The sequence below is a fragment of the Cnephaeus nilssonii genome (genome assembly GCF_951640355.1).
Source record: "Cnephaeus nilssonii genome assembly, chromosome: 21".
NCBI classification, from domain to species: domain Eukaryota; kingdom Metazoa; phylum Chordata; class Mammalia; order Chiroptera; family Vespertilionidae; genus Cnephaeus; species Cnephaeus nilssonii.
In genome coordinates this window covers 41,117,997-41,137,967 of record NC_137092.1, presented here as the reverse complement: position 1 = coordinate 41,137,967, position 19,971 = coordinate 41,117,997, and the positions used below count along the sequence as shown (strand labels likewise).

The 19,971-nt window shown below is 50.2% G+C and overlaps 1 protein-coding gene across 6 annotated transcripts; it reads right to left on the bottom strand.

Annotated features, from left to right (window-relative positions):
• Positions 1-81: 81 nt before the first annotated feature.
• Positions 82-17,099, bottom strand: TADA1 (transcriptional adaptor 1). Of its 6 annotated transcripts, none has more exons than XM_079761285.1 (8): positions 16,947-17,099; positions 13,528-13,619; positions 13,218-13,283; positions 7,721-7,818; positions 6,221-6,430; positions 4,722-4,873; positions 3,297-3,459; positions 82-2,892 (listed from the first exon to the last, which is right to left on the bottom strand). In XM_079761285.1, the coding sequence occupies exons 1-8, from the start codon at positions 17,018-17,020 to the stop codon at positions 2,740-2,742; spliced, it is 1,008 nt and encodes a 335-aa protein (XP_079617411.1). In that variant the 5' UTR covers positions 17,021-17,099; the 3' UTR covers positions 82-2,739. The 6 variants fall into 6 exon arrangements, with proteins under 6 accessions (XP_079617411.1, XP_079617412.1, XP_079617416.1 ...); XM_079761286.1 differs by having other exon boundaries at positions 6,221-6,425; positions 16,947-16,993; XM_079761290.1 differs by lacking the exon at positions 16,947-17,099 and adding an exon at positions 16,656-16,775 and having other exon boundaries at positions 6,221-6,425.
• Between the last annotated feature and the right edge of the window lie 2,872 nt (positions 17,100-19,971).

The window sequence follows — 19,971 nt, the reverse complement described above, 5'->3', positions numbered from 1 at the left end:
GAAAAGCCACATGGCGAACAAGCACTCGTCCTTTCTTACCCATTGTACCAACAAATGTTACACCCTTGGATCAAAGGGTCTGTTCGTGGGATGGCAGTATCAGTAATGGTGTCTTTACAGAGGGAAGCAAAATGTGTGTGGTTTTAAACTGGGGCGGGGGGACTGGCATAAATAGCTTTCCCCTCAAGCAGTCCTGTCTTGGGGGCTGTGAGGGATGGTACGTTACCAGAATCAGGCAATCGTTAGGGGTGTGGGTTTTAATGAGTGAAAACGTGCCAGCACGCTGACCAACAGAAACAGCGTTCCTTTTAAAACGGAATGCATGGTGAACCCTCCACGTGCCCTTTTGTGGTGCGTGTTTAGTAAAATCAGTCCTGACAATTTACCCTGCCCATGGATTCAATGAGTAAGTTGTCTACTTTCCAAGAATAATCTAGACCACATTTCCCTTTAAGCCATCAGAGTTAAGTTCTGAACCAATCTGTTGGCCACAGCAGGCATGACCCCTGAAACCAGGCGTCCTTGTCCTGATTTTATCTCCCAGAGGCACCTCGGTTGGGGTCCATGCCATGGGGAACAGGCCTTCACTGTAGTCAGGAGCGACCACTCAGTAACTGGAGCCCCGTCACGGTCGCCAAGGTGATGGGTGCCGTGAGGAGAGCTGTGCTTGGCCGGTCACAGCAGGGTGGGCCTGAGTGAACCTGTAGCTAACACGACTGTGGAGGTTCATGCAGGAAAAGTTTCGTTCTAAGTGTGAAGCTACCCCGTGTCTCAGCATTTTCCTTGTTGAAGCATTTCTCAAGGGGATGCTTAGCAGGAAGCACTCGGATCCCGGGGCAGCCTGCGGTGGCGGCAGGGGCCCGCGGTGGCGGCAGCCTCTGGTGCGACATCTGCTCACACTTCTCAGGGGCTCTTGAGCACCATTCTTCCTCCCTTCCTGCCCTCAGAGAGTGGGCCCCAAACAGGAGGCACAGGGAGTCCGCTGGTCCACAGAGCAGGTGACTGTAGGGACTTAGGCAGGTCCAAGAGCAGAGATGAAACCTGCCCTCTCGATGGGCCGCAGACCTGGCCTGGCGGCCTCTGCACCCGGGAAACCCACAAAATTGAACACATACGTAGCGTTGCAGCCCAGGTGTGTGTAGTCCAAAACGTTTGGTTCGACACTGGTTCAAGTTCCTCTAAACCCCGCGACTCCAGTATTAGCTCATCTATACGTCCAAAGGGCTTTTCTGACTTGGGCCAGCAACTGAAACTCGGCTGTTTACTTTCCTTTCAGTCTTGTTTAATCTACAGACCACAGAAGGCAGAGATGGCATGCCTTAATCTTTCCCTCTAGAACATTCTTCTGACACGTCTTGCTAAGGTCTCACCACAGGGCTTTTCATGTTTCTGCAGAAGGCAGGGTCCCTTATCTATTTAATAAACAAACAGTTTTCTCCCAAAAGTTTTATTTGTCACATTTAAGGTACAAAATGAAACACACAGAGCCAGCTTCCCATTTGTACATATTTATACATGTTACTAAACCACAGAACCCATTCTAATGCAGCCGACCCTGAACAGCACAGGTTTAAACTGCGGGGCCGCGTATACATGAATTTTCTTCAATGAACACCTGGACTACTTAAGATCGCGGTTGGGAGTCTACAGACATTGTTCTACACCATGTGGTTGGTATCAGGGACCTGAACATCAGAGGATTTTGGCATCAGTAGGGGGGTCCAGGAACCAATCCCCCACGGATACTGAGGGATAGCTAAGTTTTGGGAAGCCACAAGTTGTAAGTGAATATCTGACTGCATTGGGGGTTGGCGCCCCTAACACCCACCCTGTTCAGGAGTCTACTGCATATCCACCAACACTACCTCTTGAGTAAAAGGCAATATATCTCTAAAAAAACAAACCTGGTTGTCAGTATCACTGCCAAATGAAAATTATTTTCACTTTATCATGTGAAAGGATAGAAACAGGAATTGGGGAATTACACGTAGCAATGCAACATGTTCACGTAAACTTTCAACATCCTAGGGGAATGATGAATAGATGAACCTGCCAGTCAGCGTCCGGGAATATTAACTAAATGGAGGGAACTTGAGTCACGAGGAGACATTTCATGAGGTTAACCAATTAATTCTAAGAGTCTGTTGTGGTGTTTCTGTCCAGTAGCACGGTCTGTCTGAGTCATACTGTCCATGGAGTGGTAATGATTTGTAGGGCGCTGCCTAAAGAATATCTGTTGAAAATTACACCGGTCACTAAGGGAGGTATCTGATTCTTAACACTGCAGGTTACTTCAACCAAATTCCAAGAGCACGATTCTCTCAGGAGTCAGGCAGAAACTTGGGCTGCCGGACACTGAGCAGAGGATGCCACTGGACTCACAGGTGTCCTGCAGGTCACGGGGGCAAAGTTCTAACAGCGAGCGTCCTTGTTCTAGGAGGTCACCTACCTGACACGCAGACCAGAGGACCCGGCACCTCAGGTCCTGGCCTTTCCCACTGCAGGCAACTTCCTCAGCGCCCACCCTACGGGGACACGTCCACACACAGATATGGGTCCTTCATGAAGTCAGATTTCTACTAACGGCTTCACAGTAGCAACACAAAATGTACTCAATGTCCCATTTCCATAGGAAAGGCTATATTTACACTGTCCACTCCAGTCCTGAAGTGTGGACCCGAGACATTCAGTGCTCAATAAGCAGTGTTTGCGGCGTGACTCGGCAGAGCAGAGGGTGACTCAGTAGAGCAGAAGCCCCTCCTTGGCGGCCAGGCGCTGCCTGTGCACCTGGTCCTGCCGCAGCTCCTCGTGGGTGGGATGCCAGAGCTTCGTGATGACCCTCTCGACGTTGAGCGCGTACACAGTGTGCGTGGGAATGACTTCCCTGTGCACCTGGATCAAACAGGACAGGTCTCAGTTACACTCAGGACATCGACTTTTCTAACATGGAAAAGGTTTAGATCCACAAAACACTCACACAAAAGACACACAACTTATAAACTTCAAGCCAGAACCTAACGAATCCCAAGCCAACTAACAAGAAAACAGGAAATAACAAGGTTCTGAAATAGAAATAAGGGAACAAGGGTGTTTTTTTCCCCTTTTCTTTCTCTCAATGGGTAGGTGTGGGGGATGGGAGAGAAATTAGGAAGGACTCGGGCCCAGGACTTGGAAATGAGGGGGGATGAATGGCTTTAACAGAAAACAGCCCAAACTGAAAACCGAAAGGCCGGGAAGTGGGCAAGCTCCTGCATGCCACCCATCAACCCAGGAAATCCTCAGGAGCCAGGAGTTACCTGCAAAGCTTCAAAAAGGTCGTGCATGTTCACGGGAGGCAGGGGCGCGGGGAGGGTGTCCCCGGAGCATGCCAGCAGGAGTGCGGCCTGCTGCTCCGCGTCGTCGGGGTGCGGGTGGGCGGCTGAGTTCTGGCCGACACAAGAGGCAGGGAGGGCTGGCGGGCTGAAACAGAGGATGTTAGAAACACCCACAGCTCCGAGGAGACACCTAACGGCGAGACTAGGAACGGGCTGCAGGAATGCACCTATACAAGGATCTAAAAGGGAAGCAGGAACCCAGCTATTTTTTAGTGAGTGCATATTCGAAGAGCAGAATTTTCATTTTTGAAGGCAGCCCATCCGGCACGCAGGAAACAAAATGTAGAGCAACTATTGACCCCCTCCCTCCACAATATTAAAATATTTACTACACTCCAGATACAAAGCCAAGATGGTTCCCTGCCCTTAAAGAGCTTCTAGTTGAAAAAACATAATAGCCCTTAATCCAAGAAGAGGAAACAAAACACCGACGTGGAGAGAAGGTGGATGTGCTGGAACCAACAGGATCGGGAAGAACCCGCCAGAAGACGTGGCCAGCACAAGGGCGGCCACAGGCCAAAGGCAGGCCCCGGGGAAACTAACCCATCCGGCCCGTTCCCAGGGCCCAGGGCCCAGGCGCCACAGGTGGGAAGTGGGGCATCGTTTCAGCACCGAACACAGCAGACCCTATTCGAGAACACGCAGGCGTGAAGCCACTCAGGAGGTGACGCGGAGGACAGCGTGGGCCCCAGACAAAGCAGCCCTGTTCCGGAAACGCCACCTGAGGAGCCCGGGTGACTGCGCGGGGAGAGGCGGCTCAGAGGCCTGGCAGGTCAGGGGTGCTGTCCCCAGAATTCACCACTGGAGCCCCCTTTCTGGTTTGTTTTCTCTAGAACGACTTACAAATGAGAACCAGTAATCCCAAACACAGGCCTGCAGGAGACCGAGAACTGATCGGCACCTCCCCGGTCGTGAGCAGGGCTGAGGAGCTGAGCCCAGGTCCTCGGAGGCAGGAACGGGTGCGGGCACAGCCCCTCCCTGTGGCGCCAACACTGTCTCTCCTCCCACTTCTCACTCCCTCCCCATCTGCCCCACCTCCCTCCTCACCCTGCGCCTGCATCGCTCCGCCTCCCCAACCAGCTTTCTCCCAAACATCTCTCAGTCGCCATGACCAGATGCACCACGCCCAGCACTTGCAGAAATGCAGTCACTTCCGTTCCCACAAGGAAACAGTGTCTTTCTTTCCCAAAGGCTTAAAATTCGGACAGAATTTTGTGGGAAGTGGCGGATGAACAACACAATAAAGTAAAATCATTCCGCTCTCAGGGTCCCTCACACTTACGGCCACACCAACCCGTTACCTGACAGCGGTCCATACACAGAGCAGTGTTGCCGCCAGGAACATACCTTTCTATTAAGCTGTTGTACACCACGATGCTGTTCCTCAGGTATGGCTGTGGGGTCACGTTACTTCCAAAGGCATATTTAAAGTGACCGTCTCGCAATCGATATGCTTTCCTTCTTGACACAACTGATGCCAGTATGTCCTTAAGATGATTCTGTAAAAACAAGAAGAAAAACAGCATGAAGTCCTGTTTAAGAGCAAATCCTCAAACTTCCCCTGAGCTGCTCACACTCACAGGACGCAGCCGATGGGATGGGTGCGGTGCCCTTGCTGGACCATGTGAGGCTCACCAAGGAGCCAGACCGGAGGGGCCAGGAGGAGGGAGGTGGGCTGTTTTACCGTGTTCTACTTCAGGTGGGCTTGTTCTACATGGAATTTACTTTAAAAGGTTTCATATCTCTAAATTTGCTCCTCTCAAAAATGATTTTCAGCCTGGCCAGTGTGGCTCAGTGGTTGAGCGTCGACCTATAAACAAGGAGAGGTCACGGTTCAATTCCCGGTCAGGGCACGTGCCGGGGTTGCAGGCTCGATCCCCAGTAAGGGGCGTGCAGAAGGCAACCGATCAATGATTCTCTCTCATCACTGAAGTTTCTATCTCTCTCTCCCTCTCCCCTCTTCCCTGAAATCAATAAAAAAATTTTTTTAAATGATTTTCAGATAGCTTTAAATAAAAGCACAAAAATAAGTCATTTTCTTTAAAAAGAGGCAACACACCTTGAAACTTGCCTTAAAAAGTTTCAAGCTCTGGGATTTCTGGGTTACAGTGCCCGATCCACTGAGCCCCTCCCCTGAAGAGCCTTGGCTCTCAAAGCGATGTAAACACAGGTACACAGGACATTGAAAACTCGGGGTTTCATCCCTTCACCTATGAAAGCCAAGTATGTAAGAGGGCTGGCGAAGGGAGAGCCTCGTCCCAGCCTGCCCTTGTTATCGGGATCAGGGATGGCATTTCAGTGACACCAGTGAGATCCTCTCCCATCAGGAGTTCACGGCACAGTTTACAATTTCCGCACACGGAGCTCACTGCCATGTTTGTAACTTAAATCTCCGAGGTCCGGGTGAGAAAGGGAGACCCAGAGAAGTGCAAGGTGACCCAGTGTCCCTGGAGCACCTGTGCACGCCAGGCCCCAGGGACACTCTCCGGTAATGACGTGAAAAACCGAGTGCATGACGAAGCGTCTGCGACAGGAACCCACTGCGCAGACGCCGCGTCGAGCTCTCCTAATGCCAGACACAGCGACGATCTCATTTGCCCCCTTAAAAACTGCTCCCTTGCTGACAGTGACACATGGGCTCGAACACCAGTCGCCTCCGGGAAGCTCGCCTGTAAAGCAAAGGCACTGGCCTGGGGTGCAATGCGTTTCTCCCTCAGAAGAAAACTACGTGAATGCTGACAATTCTGAGATCAGTGACAAGTGGGGCCTTTTCGTGCAGCAGCAACTTCCAACCACACACACAAGCTCATCACACGCAACCCTGTTTCGGCCACCAGCAAACCCACCTCCACGGCGTAGACCACCGCCGACACAGCCTCCTCGGTGACGTTGTCCAAGCCGTGCTCGTACGCCGTCACGATCATCCGCCCCTCCAGCTGACCCCGCGTGGGCAGCATCATTGTGTGGGAACACAGTTTCAGGTCATCGTCATCTTGGGGATCCTTTGCCACAAACTGCTGGGCTCCCGAGAGGGGGTTCTGAGGCTGGAATCTGTGCTGAGTAAGAAAACCTTTCAAAGTTATTCATTACAGTGGCGAGGAACGAGACACCAACAAGAGTAACCAACGTCCTGGACTGCAGAGCCCACAGAGCCACGCCGCCAGGACCACGCCACCAGGTGAAAACCAAAAAAGCAACGCGTCATGCACAAATAGTCAGACTCACACGTGTTTCCTGGAAAGAACGGAGGCGTGGCTTGAGGGAGCATGCTAGCATGCATACCCGATTGTTGTAATAATTAGCATCTCTGTAACCACAGAGCACATGGCTCTGGGCTAGAGTAACCATCAAGGAGAAGGTTTAAAACTATATTCAAACAGCGAGCGCGCGTTAAGTGTACGTGAAGCAGGCAGGTTCTGGAAGTGTCAGGGCGTAGTCACCCTTCCGGTAAGCCTGGGAAGTCGTGCTTCCCAGCAGGACAGGCCTAACAGCCGATGCTCCTGGTAACGCTGTGCAGCGCAGTGTAACTTAGTTCCTGCTGCCTTCTCCTTGCAATTCCCAACAAGACGTCGCCACACTCATCATTGAAAATCGTTTTTCTCAATCTTTTTTCTGCTCATAAGACTTCAGCCGTGCTCTGGGAGACGCCGAGAGCCCCTTTATATTCTCCGTCATCATCCAGAGACAGGCCCCTGGCAGCTTGTGTTTAAGCCCAACATACCACACTTCGTAGCTACTACGTTTGAAGTTTGTATTAGAAGAGCAGCACTTGTTTTTCCCATTTTCCAGGGGAAACACTGCATTTTACATCAAGCATGTGTGTGAACAAGGAGGCCTCCCCGGGTCCGATGCCCCCAGGTTGAATGCTGCCGAGGCGGGATCGATGCTTGTGGTGCTAATCCAGAGCTATCGCTTCCCAGTCAACACCCGGAGCAGGGAGACTCTTAGGAAACGTTGTTCCCTCAGGAAAAGCCAGTTACTCTGAAACTGTACCAATTCTACAGCCAAACGCCCCTGAGCCTTCTCGGCTGACCCACAGCTCGGGCTGCTGGGCGTGCCAGGCCCCTGCCCTGCGGCCCAGGCCTCCGGCACCGTGGGACACAAGTCCCTGCAGGGAAACACTGCAGAGGAGGAAGAACGCAGGCACAGCTTCCAAATCCCTGAGAAATCGCGGATACTATTGAGAACGTTAATGTTCATGCAATAACAAACCAGAATCAGAAAATGCAGGCACCAACTTCACAAACGGTAACACCCTTCCCCCACAGGACGCCCCCTTTTTCCCACTCGATCACCAGCAACTTCATATTCATTTAAAAACCCAGACCTACTGACGAACAACCTACATCAAACTTCTGGCGCACAGAAGACATCTTCTTCCTTCCCTTCGGCTTCCCGGGCTTGGCTGCGGAGCCACCTGTCCAGGGCAAGGACCCGGCACCCTCTAGGAGACAGGAAGCAAGGACCGTGAGAGAAAGTAACGAGTCGGAAACTGCGAAGTGTTTTCATTTGGGGCTAAAAAAAAGTATGGAATGCTCAAATAATATAAATAAATAAAAAATAAATTCACATCTTCTTTTTCTGCTTCTCTAAACAAAATCATCAATTCCCTCCACTTCCTTTTTTAGCTGTAACCAAAATTACTCTCAGGACGACAGCCTGGTTTTCCACACCATCAGCTGCTGTCCCTGCAGCCGTGTCACAGAGGGAGGACCGTGTCACAGAGGGAGGACCGTCAGCTGCTGTCCCTGCAGCCGTGTCACAGAGGGAGGACCGTCAGCTGCTGTCCCTGCAGCCTATCACAGAAGCAGAGCAGGGTTTTCTAGCTCAGGACGGGGAACCAAGCATGTGTGCTAACCTGCTCTCCTTCAGGACCTGCTAAAAATGGCAACCGAGGAAAGGAAGGGGCCCGCCCACATAGCAGACGAAGAGGACAATGAGGAGGGACAAGATGAGATCTGCACAGATTTGCACAGTGGGCTGAAGGTGCTGGCTTACAGAGCAGACACGAGGTGGCCATGACCAGCTAGCAAACCAACGCCATGCACCTCATCCCAGGCGGGGCAATGAGGCGGGAGTCAACCTGCCCAGGAGAAACCGAAAGGATCTGGATTCGGAGAAGGTAAGTGCAGCAGGCACCAGGAGGGACCCGTAATATCATCTGTGGAAGGTCTACAGGCAAAGGTCATCCACACAAACCGCTTCCCTCCCAGCCGGGCTCCGTACAGGGCAGAAATGCAGGGTGCCCTGTTCAGACAGCTGCCTAGCCCCGTGCGGGGCTGTCTGAGTTCCGGGGCAGTCACTGCCCTGAGGCCAGCCCTGCTCACTGCCATCCACGCGGTACTAACACAGGTGGGGAGAGCACGGAGGGCTCAGGTTACAGGGACAGCACCTCCGGGTTTACTAAGGTAGCTGGGCTGCATGCTGGCCTCCAAGGAAGAAGCCCATGCTTAAATATGAAGCCCCAGGCATCTGACAATAATCCACCCGAAGCACCTTAAGAAAGACCAAGTTAAGCAAACGAAAATAGAGGTTCGAGAGGTAAAGGATCCAGGCTACACAGAGGACTCAAGTCACTCCTAGCTGGTGTCCTCAGAGAAGTCTGAGAAGTCACATAGCCATAAAACAAAAGAAGATTCTATGGAAATGCTGAATTAAAGGATGCATGAGACAGAAAGGCTGAAAAAGGAGTTGAGGAAATCTCACAAAACACAGAGCAGTAAGATGATGAAACACACGTCTAAAATCAGTATATCTAGAGAGAATGAAGCATCTATATGAGGAGCTACTGAGGGCCCAGAACAGAAAACACGCGTAGCTGTCTCTGAGAACAGGGCGAGGGTGGGAAGAAGCTTTTCATTGTAAGACCTTCTGCACTATTCTCTTTAGCCATCAACATATTGTTCAGTGTTAATGAAAAACAGTCAAAGTAATACAAGCTCATTGTAATTCACTTGAAAAAAATACCCTCCAAATTTTTTAAGAGAAAAATAAAATCACCCATCATCCTAGCAAAACATTATTTCCATTTGATGTATTTGGAAGGATGAGTTTTTAGTTTTCCGTTTTTACTTTATTTTTAAAAATATGTTTTTATTGATTTTAGAGAGAGAGGAAGGGAGAGGGATAGAGCGATAGAAACATTGATGAGATACATTGATCGGCTGCCTCCTGCATGCCCCCTACTGGGGATGGAGCCTGCAACCCAGACAATGTGCCCTGACCAGTGATCTCTTGGTTCATGGGCTGATGCTCAACCATTGAGCCACACCAGCTGGGAAGGAAGGATGAGTTTTTAAAGCTTTGAAAAAAAAAATCCTCCCACTTCCTTGGTTTAGAAAGAACTGTTTGGGAAGTCATCGCTCCAGGTATCTCGGCACCCAGACCTCACTTGGGTAGGTCAGCCAACCTGGACCTCAGGTGACGCTGCTGTCCTGTGGCCAGATGCTCTGGGTGAGGAAGCCAAGCATGATGAGGACAGACGGCAAGGACAGGAACTTCGGGGCGGCAGCTGGAGCCACTCACACGTCTCTTGGGTGGGGCCTTGGGAGCTAATTTTCTTCTGTTCTGAGGTCTGTTTCCTAATCTATAAAAAGAGGCTCAAATGCCCCTAGCAAGTTGCTGTGGGGATTAACGTGACGCACATGAATGTCCAGCCCACTGCAGCCACTCTATACATAGTTATTAAATGACTTTTCCTGCCCAACCAGGATACAGACCACCACCTGCAAGGGCTGTCAGTTCAGACCCACATTTCTATATTTTACTTGTAAGAGAAATCTTCTCTTTGTTGCTAGCCAATATTAAATAATTTCATTTCGAGAAAATATATTTTGGGTGTTGATGGAGAAATAATCTGTCAGATTCCAAATGTTTCTTCACTTATCTAAAAACTAGAGGCCCGGTGCATGAAATTCGTGCATGGGGGGGTGGTGTCCCTCAGCCCAGCCTGCACCCTCTCCAATCTGGAATCCCTTGAGGGATGTCCGACCGCCCGTTTAGGCCCGATCCCAGTTCCCAACCGCTCTCCTGCCTCTGCCTGATTGCCCCTATCCGCTTCTGCCTGCCAGCCTGATCACCCCCTAACCACTCCCCTGCCAGCCTGATCGATGCCTAACTGCTCCCCGGCCGGCCCGATTGCCCCTAACTGCCCTTCCCTGCCGTCCTGGTCACCCCTTAACTGCCCTCCCCTGCCAGTCTGGTTGCCCCTAACTGTCCTCCCCTGCAGGCCTGGTCACCCCTAACTGTCCTCCCCTACAGGCCTGGTCCCCCCCAACTGCCCTCTCCTGCAGGCTTGGCCCCCTCCAACTGCCCTCCCCTGCAGGCCTGGTCCCCCCCAACTGCCCTCCCCTGCAGGCCTGGTCCCCCCCAACTGCCCTCCCCTGCAGGCCTGGCCCCCCCCAACTGCCCTCCCCTGTAGGCCTGGGTCCCCCCCAACTGCCCTCCCTTGCTGGCCTGGTCCCCCCAACTGCCCTCCCCTGCAGGCCCGGTTGCCCCTAACTGTCCTCCCCTGCTGGCCTGATCTCCCCCAACTGCCCTCCCCTGCAGGCCTGGGTCCCCCCCCAACTGCCCTCCTCTGCTGGCCTGGTCACCCCTAACTGCCCACAACTGCCCTCCCCTGCAGGCCATCTTGTGGCAGCCATCTTGTGTCCACATAGGGGCAGCCACCTTTGATTACATGGGGGCGGCCATCTTGTGTCTTGGAGTGACGGTCAATTTGCATATTACTCTTTTATTAGATTATTAGATAGGATAGCCAATAATAAACATTCAAGCCGAAACCGGTTTGGCTCAGTGGATAGAGCGTTGGTCTGCGGACTGGAAGGTCCCAGGTTCGATTCCAGTCAAGGGCATGTACATTGGTTGCGGGCACATCCCCCAGTGCGGGTTGTGCGGGAGGCAGCTGGTCGATGTCTCTCTCTCATCGATGTTTCTAGCTCTCTATCCCTCTCCCTTCCTCTCTGTGAAAAATCAATAAAATATATTTAAAATAAAAAATAATTTAAAAAAATAAACATTCAAGAATATCAAAGGTTTTATTTAATTCAGGTCAACCAGCTATACTTATTAATAACTCTCCATATTTGCTAAGCATTTTTGTGGGTTTTTGTGTATTAATCCTTACCCAAGGATATTTTTCCATTGATTTTTAGGGAGAGTGGAAGAGAGAGGAAAAGACAGAAACATCAATGTGAGAGAAACACATCGATTGGTTGTTTCCTGCACGAGCCCGGACCAGGGCCCAGGCCTACAACCAAAGTATGTGCCCCTGACCGGAATTGAACCCGGAACCCTTTGGTCCGCAAGCAGACACTATCCACTGTGCCAAACTGGCTAGGGCACAGGCATTTTGTATTTTTAAAAGCACCTTTTTACTTGTCATTTCATCTGCTTATTTATTTATTTAAATATATTTTTATTGATTTCAGAGAGGAAGGGAGAGGGAGAGAGATAGAAACATCAATAATGAGAGAATCACTGATTGGCTGCCTCCTGCACGCCCCCCACTGGGGATCAAGCCCGAAACCTGGGCACGTGCCCTTGACTGGAATCGAACTTGGGACCTTTCAGTCCGCAGGCCGACACTCTATCCACTGAGCCACCGGCTAGGGCTGCTTATTTATTTATTTATTTATTTATTATTCCGTAGGTTCGACATCACTCTCTCTATTTTACAAATTAAAGCTAAGACCATCCAATAATTAACTCCTTTCTCTAAGCTAAACCTGTACCCAGGGCTCCACTCAACCAGGGTTTTTATTTCAGATCACTTATCTCTTGGGCGTGTGGTGCCTCACAGTATGCTCAAAAGTAAGATCTGCCTCAAAAGTAAGATGTGATCCTCACGGTGCTGGTTCTCCGATCAAATCAGCTTTTCACAATGAAGTGGATTACCTCTATGATCCACCTGGCCAAAGTCCACTCTAAGCTGAACAGAACACAGAAACCTGACACGTGTGAGCCCGTGCAGTGAGGGCAGGTGAGGGTTAGGGACGCACCCAATGGGGACTTCTTGGAGGAGGAACTGGGCTCCAGGAGACCTTTTCTGAATTCTTTATCACACAATAGGCGTTGGCACAGGGATGGATGATACAAAACACTGGCCATTTCTAGATAAATATGGGCTTTTCATACATGATCATCAGCATCTCCATAGCCCTTTTTAAAAAAATTCAACTTAATCGACAGTAGGAGGTACCTAAGAATGCACTTTTTAACAAGAGCCCAGGCTAAGTTTTATCATGGGGCAAATTTTGCATGTAATCAATTATTTGTTTTGGACTAATTGATTAAAACAAGATGGCTGAAAGAGGTGGCTTGTACCACTTAAGCTCCAAGCAATTAGGGACACGGGGGGGAGGGGGGTGTGTTTCTATCAACACCTGTTTAGTTCAACCTCCCAATAGGCTGCTGTCTAGGACCTTTTGTTTTTCACCAATAATCAGTCAAACACACACGTGGAAGCTCTAACCTACCTGCCAGGTGCCAGTATCTCACAAGTGGAAGCCCAGGGTTCCCACAGGTTGTAATCCCCACTCCCTCCATCTATGCAAACCCCCGCTGCCCTCCCTGCTCTGGCCTTCACTTCCTCATCCTGGCCACCCAGCCCTTCCCCACTTTGCCCAACTTCAGTGTGTGAAGTCCAGCGGGGTGGGGAGTCATGACCAAAGGCGCCGTGAGTCTAGGGAGAGCCCTGCTTTAACATGAGCATAAAGGAATCTGCACCAGCACCCCCCCCCCCCCCCCCCTTCTCAGCCCTTCAAAGGACATTTCGCTTGCAGACACACGTGTCTGTTTCTGGAAGCTGAGGCCAGTGTCTTGGGCGTATTGCGGCTCCCTTACCTGGGGTAGACACCAAAATCTGGCACCGCGTGAGAATGGCCAGGAGGAACTCGTTGTGAGAATGCACTGTAAAAGGGAGGAGTGCCTGAGTCAAATACACCGTATTTACAACCAAGGAAACCACTACTTCCGTGTAGCTTTTAAGGATTTTGGATATCCCCCGTTCTGCCGTTCTTTACACTTAATCTTAAATATCCACATTATGAAAACAACCTTATATACCACCAAAATCAAACTTTTTTTTTTTTTTAAGTGAAAAGACTAATTTATTGCAAACCTGGGAAACCCCCCAGGTGGGCAGCTATTTTACCATTATCCTGTGTGAGAAGTCTATGAGCTTCCAGGTCAAACTCCTCTTTGCTGATCTTCTGCTTGAACCACAGCTTCAGGTTGGCCCAGTACCTGCAGGGGCAGGAACGGTATGAAGAACCACAGGCTGTTTCTTCCCCGCGTTCACCACCCCGAGGACAGTTTCTACTGCCTAGTGTGAGGGTGAGTGCCCTGATCTCCACCCAGAATGTGACTACTTGGAGACAGGGCCTTTCGAGAGGTGCTCAGTTCCCATGGGGGTGTCAGGGTGGACCCTGACCCACTGTGACTGGTGTCCTTATGAGACAGGTCAGAGAGAGACACGAGACAATGGCCGTCGCCAAGCCCAGGGGAGAGGCCTCAGAAGAAACGGGCCCTGCTGACCCTGGATGTCAGACTTCCAGCCTCCAGACGGTGGGAAATACATGCCCGCTTAGGTCCCCCAGTCCGTGGCATTGTTATGGCCACCCCCCAGACTAGCACACCTGGCAATCAGAATACCAACGGGAGGGCAAGGGAGGAAAGTCCTCCGTGAAAGGGGCTGACAGGCAGTCAGAGTCGGACTCGTGAGCCAAGTGGCCAAAAGCACAGCTGTCCCTTTCCTTCCTCACTGTCGCCTTCTCAGAGGCTACTGCTCTTCAGAAACCTGCATTCAATATTCGCAGTTCAAGTATTACTGGCTCTAGTTAATAATGCTGTGCTGCATATTTGAGAGCTGCTACGAGAGATCTTAAAAGGTCTTATCACAAGAAAAAAAACTTTGTGTGTTTTTTTGTGTTACTCTTCACCTGAAGAAATTTTTTCCCATTGATTTTTGGAGTGGAAGGGAGAGGGGAGGAAGAGGAGGAGAGAGAGAGAAAAAAGCATTGATGTGAAAGAGACACATCAATTGGTTGCCTCCCAACCGGGACTGGGGATGAAACCTGCAACCCAGGTATGTAACCTTGACTGGGACTCGAACCCATGACCCTTTGATGTGTGAGCTGCCGCTCTAACCACACAGTACACCAGCCAGGGCAACATATTTAGTGTATGGTAATGATGGTAAGGAGACTTACTGTGGTGATCATTTTGCAATATTTACAAATAAGAAATCATTCTGTTGTACATCCAAAACTAGAATTCAATTTCAAAATAGATGTATATATTATTAAAATGTGTGTGTTTTATGGGCTGGGGAGTGGTCATTAATACTGTTTCTGGCTGACCTCTTTCCTTTCAAATACAGTCCAGTTTCAATCTAACTGGCTGAAGTAATTCGTTTCTAAAACGGCTCACCACCAAGAAAACACCCATAGATGTCAGAAACTTAGTGGTTTTTAAAGTGAAAAGCAACCGCTAATCATAAAAATAACTAGTTGACTGGTAGAAAAGAAAAGATCCAACCTTTTCTAACATACCACCACCTGAAATGAGTAAAATATGAGTTTTTACATCCACACCTCTTGTTTCAGTGCTTAAGGAAGCTGCTCCCTGTTCATCAAACAAGATTAATAAATTAGTACATGTCTCATAATCACTTTCAGTTCACACTTGTTTACTTTCTAATGCTCATCTGAGTTCCAAACAGGAAAAGAAAAAAAGCAGAGATTTCTCTGCCAGATGGTTTAATGCCCTCACTGCCATATGCCCCAAGCAGGGCCTCTCCTGTTCACCGATTGCTTCTGGGCGCCTCAGCATGATCTCTGCACATACCTAGTCATGATCTGTCACGTACCTGGCCATGATCTGTGCATGGAACTGGCCATGATCTCTGCATGGACCTGGCCATGATCTGTGCATGGACCTGGCCATGATCTGTGCATGGAACTGGCCATGATCTCTGCATGGACCTGGCCATGATATGTGCATGGACCTGGCCATGATCTCTGCATTGAACTGGCCATGATCTGTCATGTACCTGGCCATGATCTCTGTATGTACCTGGCCGTGATCTCTGCATGGAACTGGCCACGATCTCTGTATGTACCTGGCCATGATCTCTGCATGGAACTGGCTATGATCTCTGCATGGGACTGGCCATGGTCTCTGCATGGAACTGGCCATGGATGAATGAAATTGCAGACAAAGCTCTGGGTTCAAGTGAAAAAACTTTTTTTCCAGGAGAAAACACGCAGCCTTAATGGAATCTTAAAGTCACCTAAGACTTTCAACAGCCAAACATGTTTAGTTCCAGAGCTTGCCACCACGTGTCACACGCTCAGTACTGATAACTTCCCAACAGTGGACGTTTAGAGGCCTTCTTGTTTTTAAAGGACAGGAACAATTAGGAAGTGAAATAGAGCTCTTTTCCCGTCCTCTTCTATCCAACAAGAGGTCAGTAACACAAGAAACTTGCATCACTAGTTTACAAGAAAGATGCACACAGATGCATGTCTGGAGCGTGTGAGCTGATTCAGAGCTGAGACGAGGCTCTGCAGGGAAGCTGTTCCAACACGGTGCTGTCTACCTGTGGGCAAACTTTGTGCCCAAACAGGCAGCCCTGGCTATCAAAGGCTGGAAGACTGACTCTAGCCTTGGTCCCTATGCTGACTTACTGTATACCCACAGCCAAACGGCTGTTTTCCTCAACAAGACCAAGACCAAGACCAAGCCAGTCAGCCTGTGAAGGCGAGGCGTGTATGTGGGTCAGACTAGGAAGCACTGGAGACACCTGGAGAAAAGCAGTAACACATGACCAAGTCACCCAAAACATTAAGCACCTGTTTGAACAGGACACTCCATGGGGGGACTATACACAGCATCTCAGAGGTTGCTCCTACCATGTTATTGGGCCTGGGCCTTGATTGAACGATGGATACTACACTCGCCCATTCAGCATCTGACCCAACAGCGTCCTCGGTCCCCTGCTGTAACCAGGGGAAGGTGTGGCTGGGCACATGGGCCCTTTGCAACCAACCCGTCAGGTATCAGGGCCAGGGGGGTCCCAATCCTGCAGTGACTTACTCTCTGGATCGCCATCTTCTCACCTATCAAGCGGGAATAACCGCACCTGGCTCCCATCTCTGCTGAGAGGTTACACGAGGCAGTACCTTAGACTCGAGCGCTTGGAAGGTGTTCCGTAAGTGCCCACTACTACTATTCTACCGGAGGGTCCGAAACGGCCGTCCTTAAGCGCCGGCCCCTCACCAGCTCAGAGCCTCCGCCTCCAGGAAGCCCTCCTGGGGCGCCCCGCACCGGGCCGCACCCGCGCAGTAGGCCAGGGCGTGAAGCGCGCTTCTCCCGCTCCGCCCAGGGCAGTCCCGGTGCCCGGGGAGGCGGGGAGGCGGGGAGGCGGCCTGCAGCGCGAGAGGCCCGGCGGCCCGCCCGGCGCAGAGGCCCCGCCGCCCGCGACGCCGGCTGCCCAGGCCCGGGCGGCGGGGGCGTCTGCGGGCGGCCGGGGCCGGGGCCCGCGCGGAGAACGCAGGCCGCGCCGCTTACTGTTTCACGTTGTCCCCCAGCGCCTCGCTCAGGTTCTTCTTGGCCGCCTCCAGCTCGCTCACAAAGGTCGCCATTGCTCCCAGCTCCGGCCCGACCGCACGCCCGGCAGCCGCGCCGCGCAACCGAAGAACCAACGCGGCGCAGACCTCGCGCCGGAGGCCCAGCTCGCTCCCGCCCGCCCCGCCCCCCGACGCTCGGAAGACGTCGGCTTGGTTGTCGGCTCCGCCCGCCTGCCCGCCGGTCTGCAGGGAAAGGGCGGAGCCAAGTCCGCGGTCCGCTCGGCGCTCCTGCTCCGCCCCCGGGTCACGTGACCCCTCCGCACGGCGCGGCTGCAGCGCCGCCTGCCGGGCTGGCGCGTCCCGCGCGTTCCGTGAGCCGCCCGGCCCGAGTCCTGTCACCGGGGCGCCTTATCCCCGCCCCGCCCACGTCACACAGGAACGGCAGCATCAATTTTCTTTTCTCTCTGTGCTTCAGTTTTCGCCGAACACCAGTCATCTGATGTGCCATCTAGCTGGATTATCTCGCTAAGTTTGCGCCCTCTCTAACTGAGAGGCGGTTCCCTGAGCACCGGACCTTTTACCCCAAGCTGTTTGCTCTGCCCCAGGGCAGTGCCTGCACTAACCAACTTGGCTGAGCGAATGAAATGATGGTGAGAAATGGAGAAAATACACCTAGGATAAGAGGGAAAGAAAGGAAAAGTCTTTTACCAAACTCTTTAACTGAGATTTCTCCCCCACGCCCATAATTTAGAATCATACTCTCTCTTCAGTTTTGAGTGTTGGTGGGTTTTTAACATAACATAATAACATAAGTATTTTCCTCTGGTATTGCATTGTCCCTTTAATCCTAATTCTAATGCCAGCGTGTTAAATACCCCACGGATAGAATGTGCACAGTAACCGGATTCCTGGTTGCTAGATTGCTTTCATCCTATGTTAGAAGCAACAGTAATGAACTTTGTGCATAAAGCTTGGCCTCTTTTAGGATTATAAATATAATCCTGTACAAATACTATACAAAGGAAAGCCATCCCAAATGTTTATTTTCACATGGCTATTTTACTTATATGTCCCCTAAAAGCTTGCCTTCCCCCCCCCCCCCCCACATTGATGAATTCTTCCCAATTCTGTATTTATAAAGCACTGGTGTTTGGGGCAGTAGGATTGGGTATTGATGGAGTTGTGAGATATCTCAGTTTGGTGGTGGTTATTATGATGATGATTATTTCTCCCAGATAGGATATTTAGGTTCTTTAGACCTAGTTATAAACCACTGCCTAACAGCAGAAATGCGTTGGTTGACTTACTCCACTCATTAGCAGCAGCCGGTTAGCCTCCTTCCCTGAGCCCTGGCAGCAAACATGTGAGCTGTTTCCTTGTCAGACTCAGCGGCTCTGCTTTCCTGAAGGGTTTCTTACAGTCCAGCTTTCAAACATTGATCCTTCTGGTTGCCCTGTTGAACTTATCATTATGCTGTTCACTGTAATTTGTAATCTTATTATGTGGTACATTTGGTATATATATATGGTTATACTATGTTACATAGTGTCTCACACTCAAAGTGTATGTGTCTGCTAGAATTAAAAATTTCAGACAATACTATATAATGTTCTTTCTCACCTGTATCTGTATTGATGTACAGGTTTTAATATAGTTAAAGGGTATAGAGCAAAATGTACTAGAAAATAGTAAGACTTATGGTTGAAAACGATTGGAGAGGCCTGTCACCCCGAGACCACACGGGTTTATTTTATGACCACCAGAGGAGGTAAATTGGTTCTTAATATTTTTTTGTGCCTTATTTATGGGACCTTGTTGGCAGTTTGATGAAGCTTTGCAGCCCTTCTCAGAATAATGTTTCTAAAGTATAAACTACATAGGATTACATTGAAAAGTCTGACTGAAACACAGCTCTATCCGTGGGCCCAGCTTAAACCCTCTGAAGCTTTATACGTGCAGTTGACCCTCAAACAGCATGGTTTTGAACTGCATGTCCACGTCTACACAGGTTCTTTTCAGTAAATCAGCTGACCTTTTGTATCCACAGGTGTCACATCTGCAGATTCAACCGATCACGGCTGGAAAACAGTATTTCCACATTCCCAACTGCCAATTCCCAAATGCTGTTTCAATCTGCAGTTGGTTGAATCCGGGTATTTGAAGGGCTGAGTGTAGAGTCAAATTTTAAACACAGATTTTTGACTGCACGAGGAGGGAGTGTCCCTAACCCCATGGTGTCTAGAGTCGGCTCTATTTATTTTGCTCAGGATGCTATAACAAAGTTCCACAGTCTAGATGGCTTAAACAACATTAAATTTATTTGCTCACAATTCTGGAGGCTGGAAGTCTGAGATTAAGGTGGTAGCAAATTTGGTTTCTGAAGGCCTCTCTTTCTGGATTATAGACAATCACATCTCTACCCTCACTTGGTCTTTCCTCAGTGCGGGGGTGAGGGGGGCTCACTAAAGTGTCTGCTTGGAAGGACACTAATCCTGTAGGACCAGGGCCCCACCCTTATGACTTCATTTAACCTTGATTACTTCCTCAGAAGCCCCATATCCAAATATGCTAAACACAGCCACACTGGGGGTTAATAACATACAAATTGGGGGGGGGCACACCTTCAGTCCATAACAGTCCACATGAGTTAACTGTATCCCTCTTTCTTGGTGGTTGAAGTTCTAGGACCCTGAGAAATGGAAGGCACGTAGGGATCCTGGTGAATGGAAGATAACTAAGCAACCCAAGAACACTGACAAGTGAGCACGGTCTTGACCATGTTTCGATACCCTCCTGGTTGTAATTAATGGGATCAGAACATTTTTCCTGGATCTGTGAGTCTTCCAATTGAGGAACAAACGTTTACGGGGGGAACTGTAACGGGGATGGGAGATAATCAGAAGCTAGCAACTGCACCTACTTGGACTTTACTTATACAATGCAAATAACTCCACAGAGATTAACTCATCTAGTTCTTTAAATATATTTTTAAAATGATCCTATAGCAATTTCATTTTCCTTTCCCC

Coding starts and splice junctions, on each gene's coding strand:
- TADA1 (XM_079761285.1), bottom strand. CDS start 17,020: ATGGCGACCTTTGTGAGCGAGCTGGAGGCGGCCAAGAAGAACCTGAGC. Junction 13,620..16,946: donor CTGGGGGACAACGTGAAACA/GTAAGCGGCGCG, acceptor CTGCCCCTGCAG/GTACTGGGCCAACCTGAAGC. Junction 4,874..6,220: donor CGGTGGTCTACGCCGTGGAG/GTGGGTTTGCTG, acceptor TTGTTTTTACAG/AATCATCTTAAGGACATACT.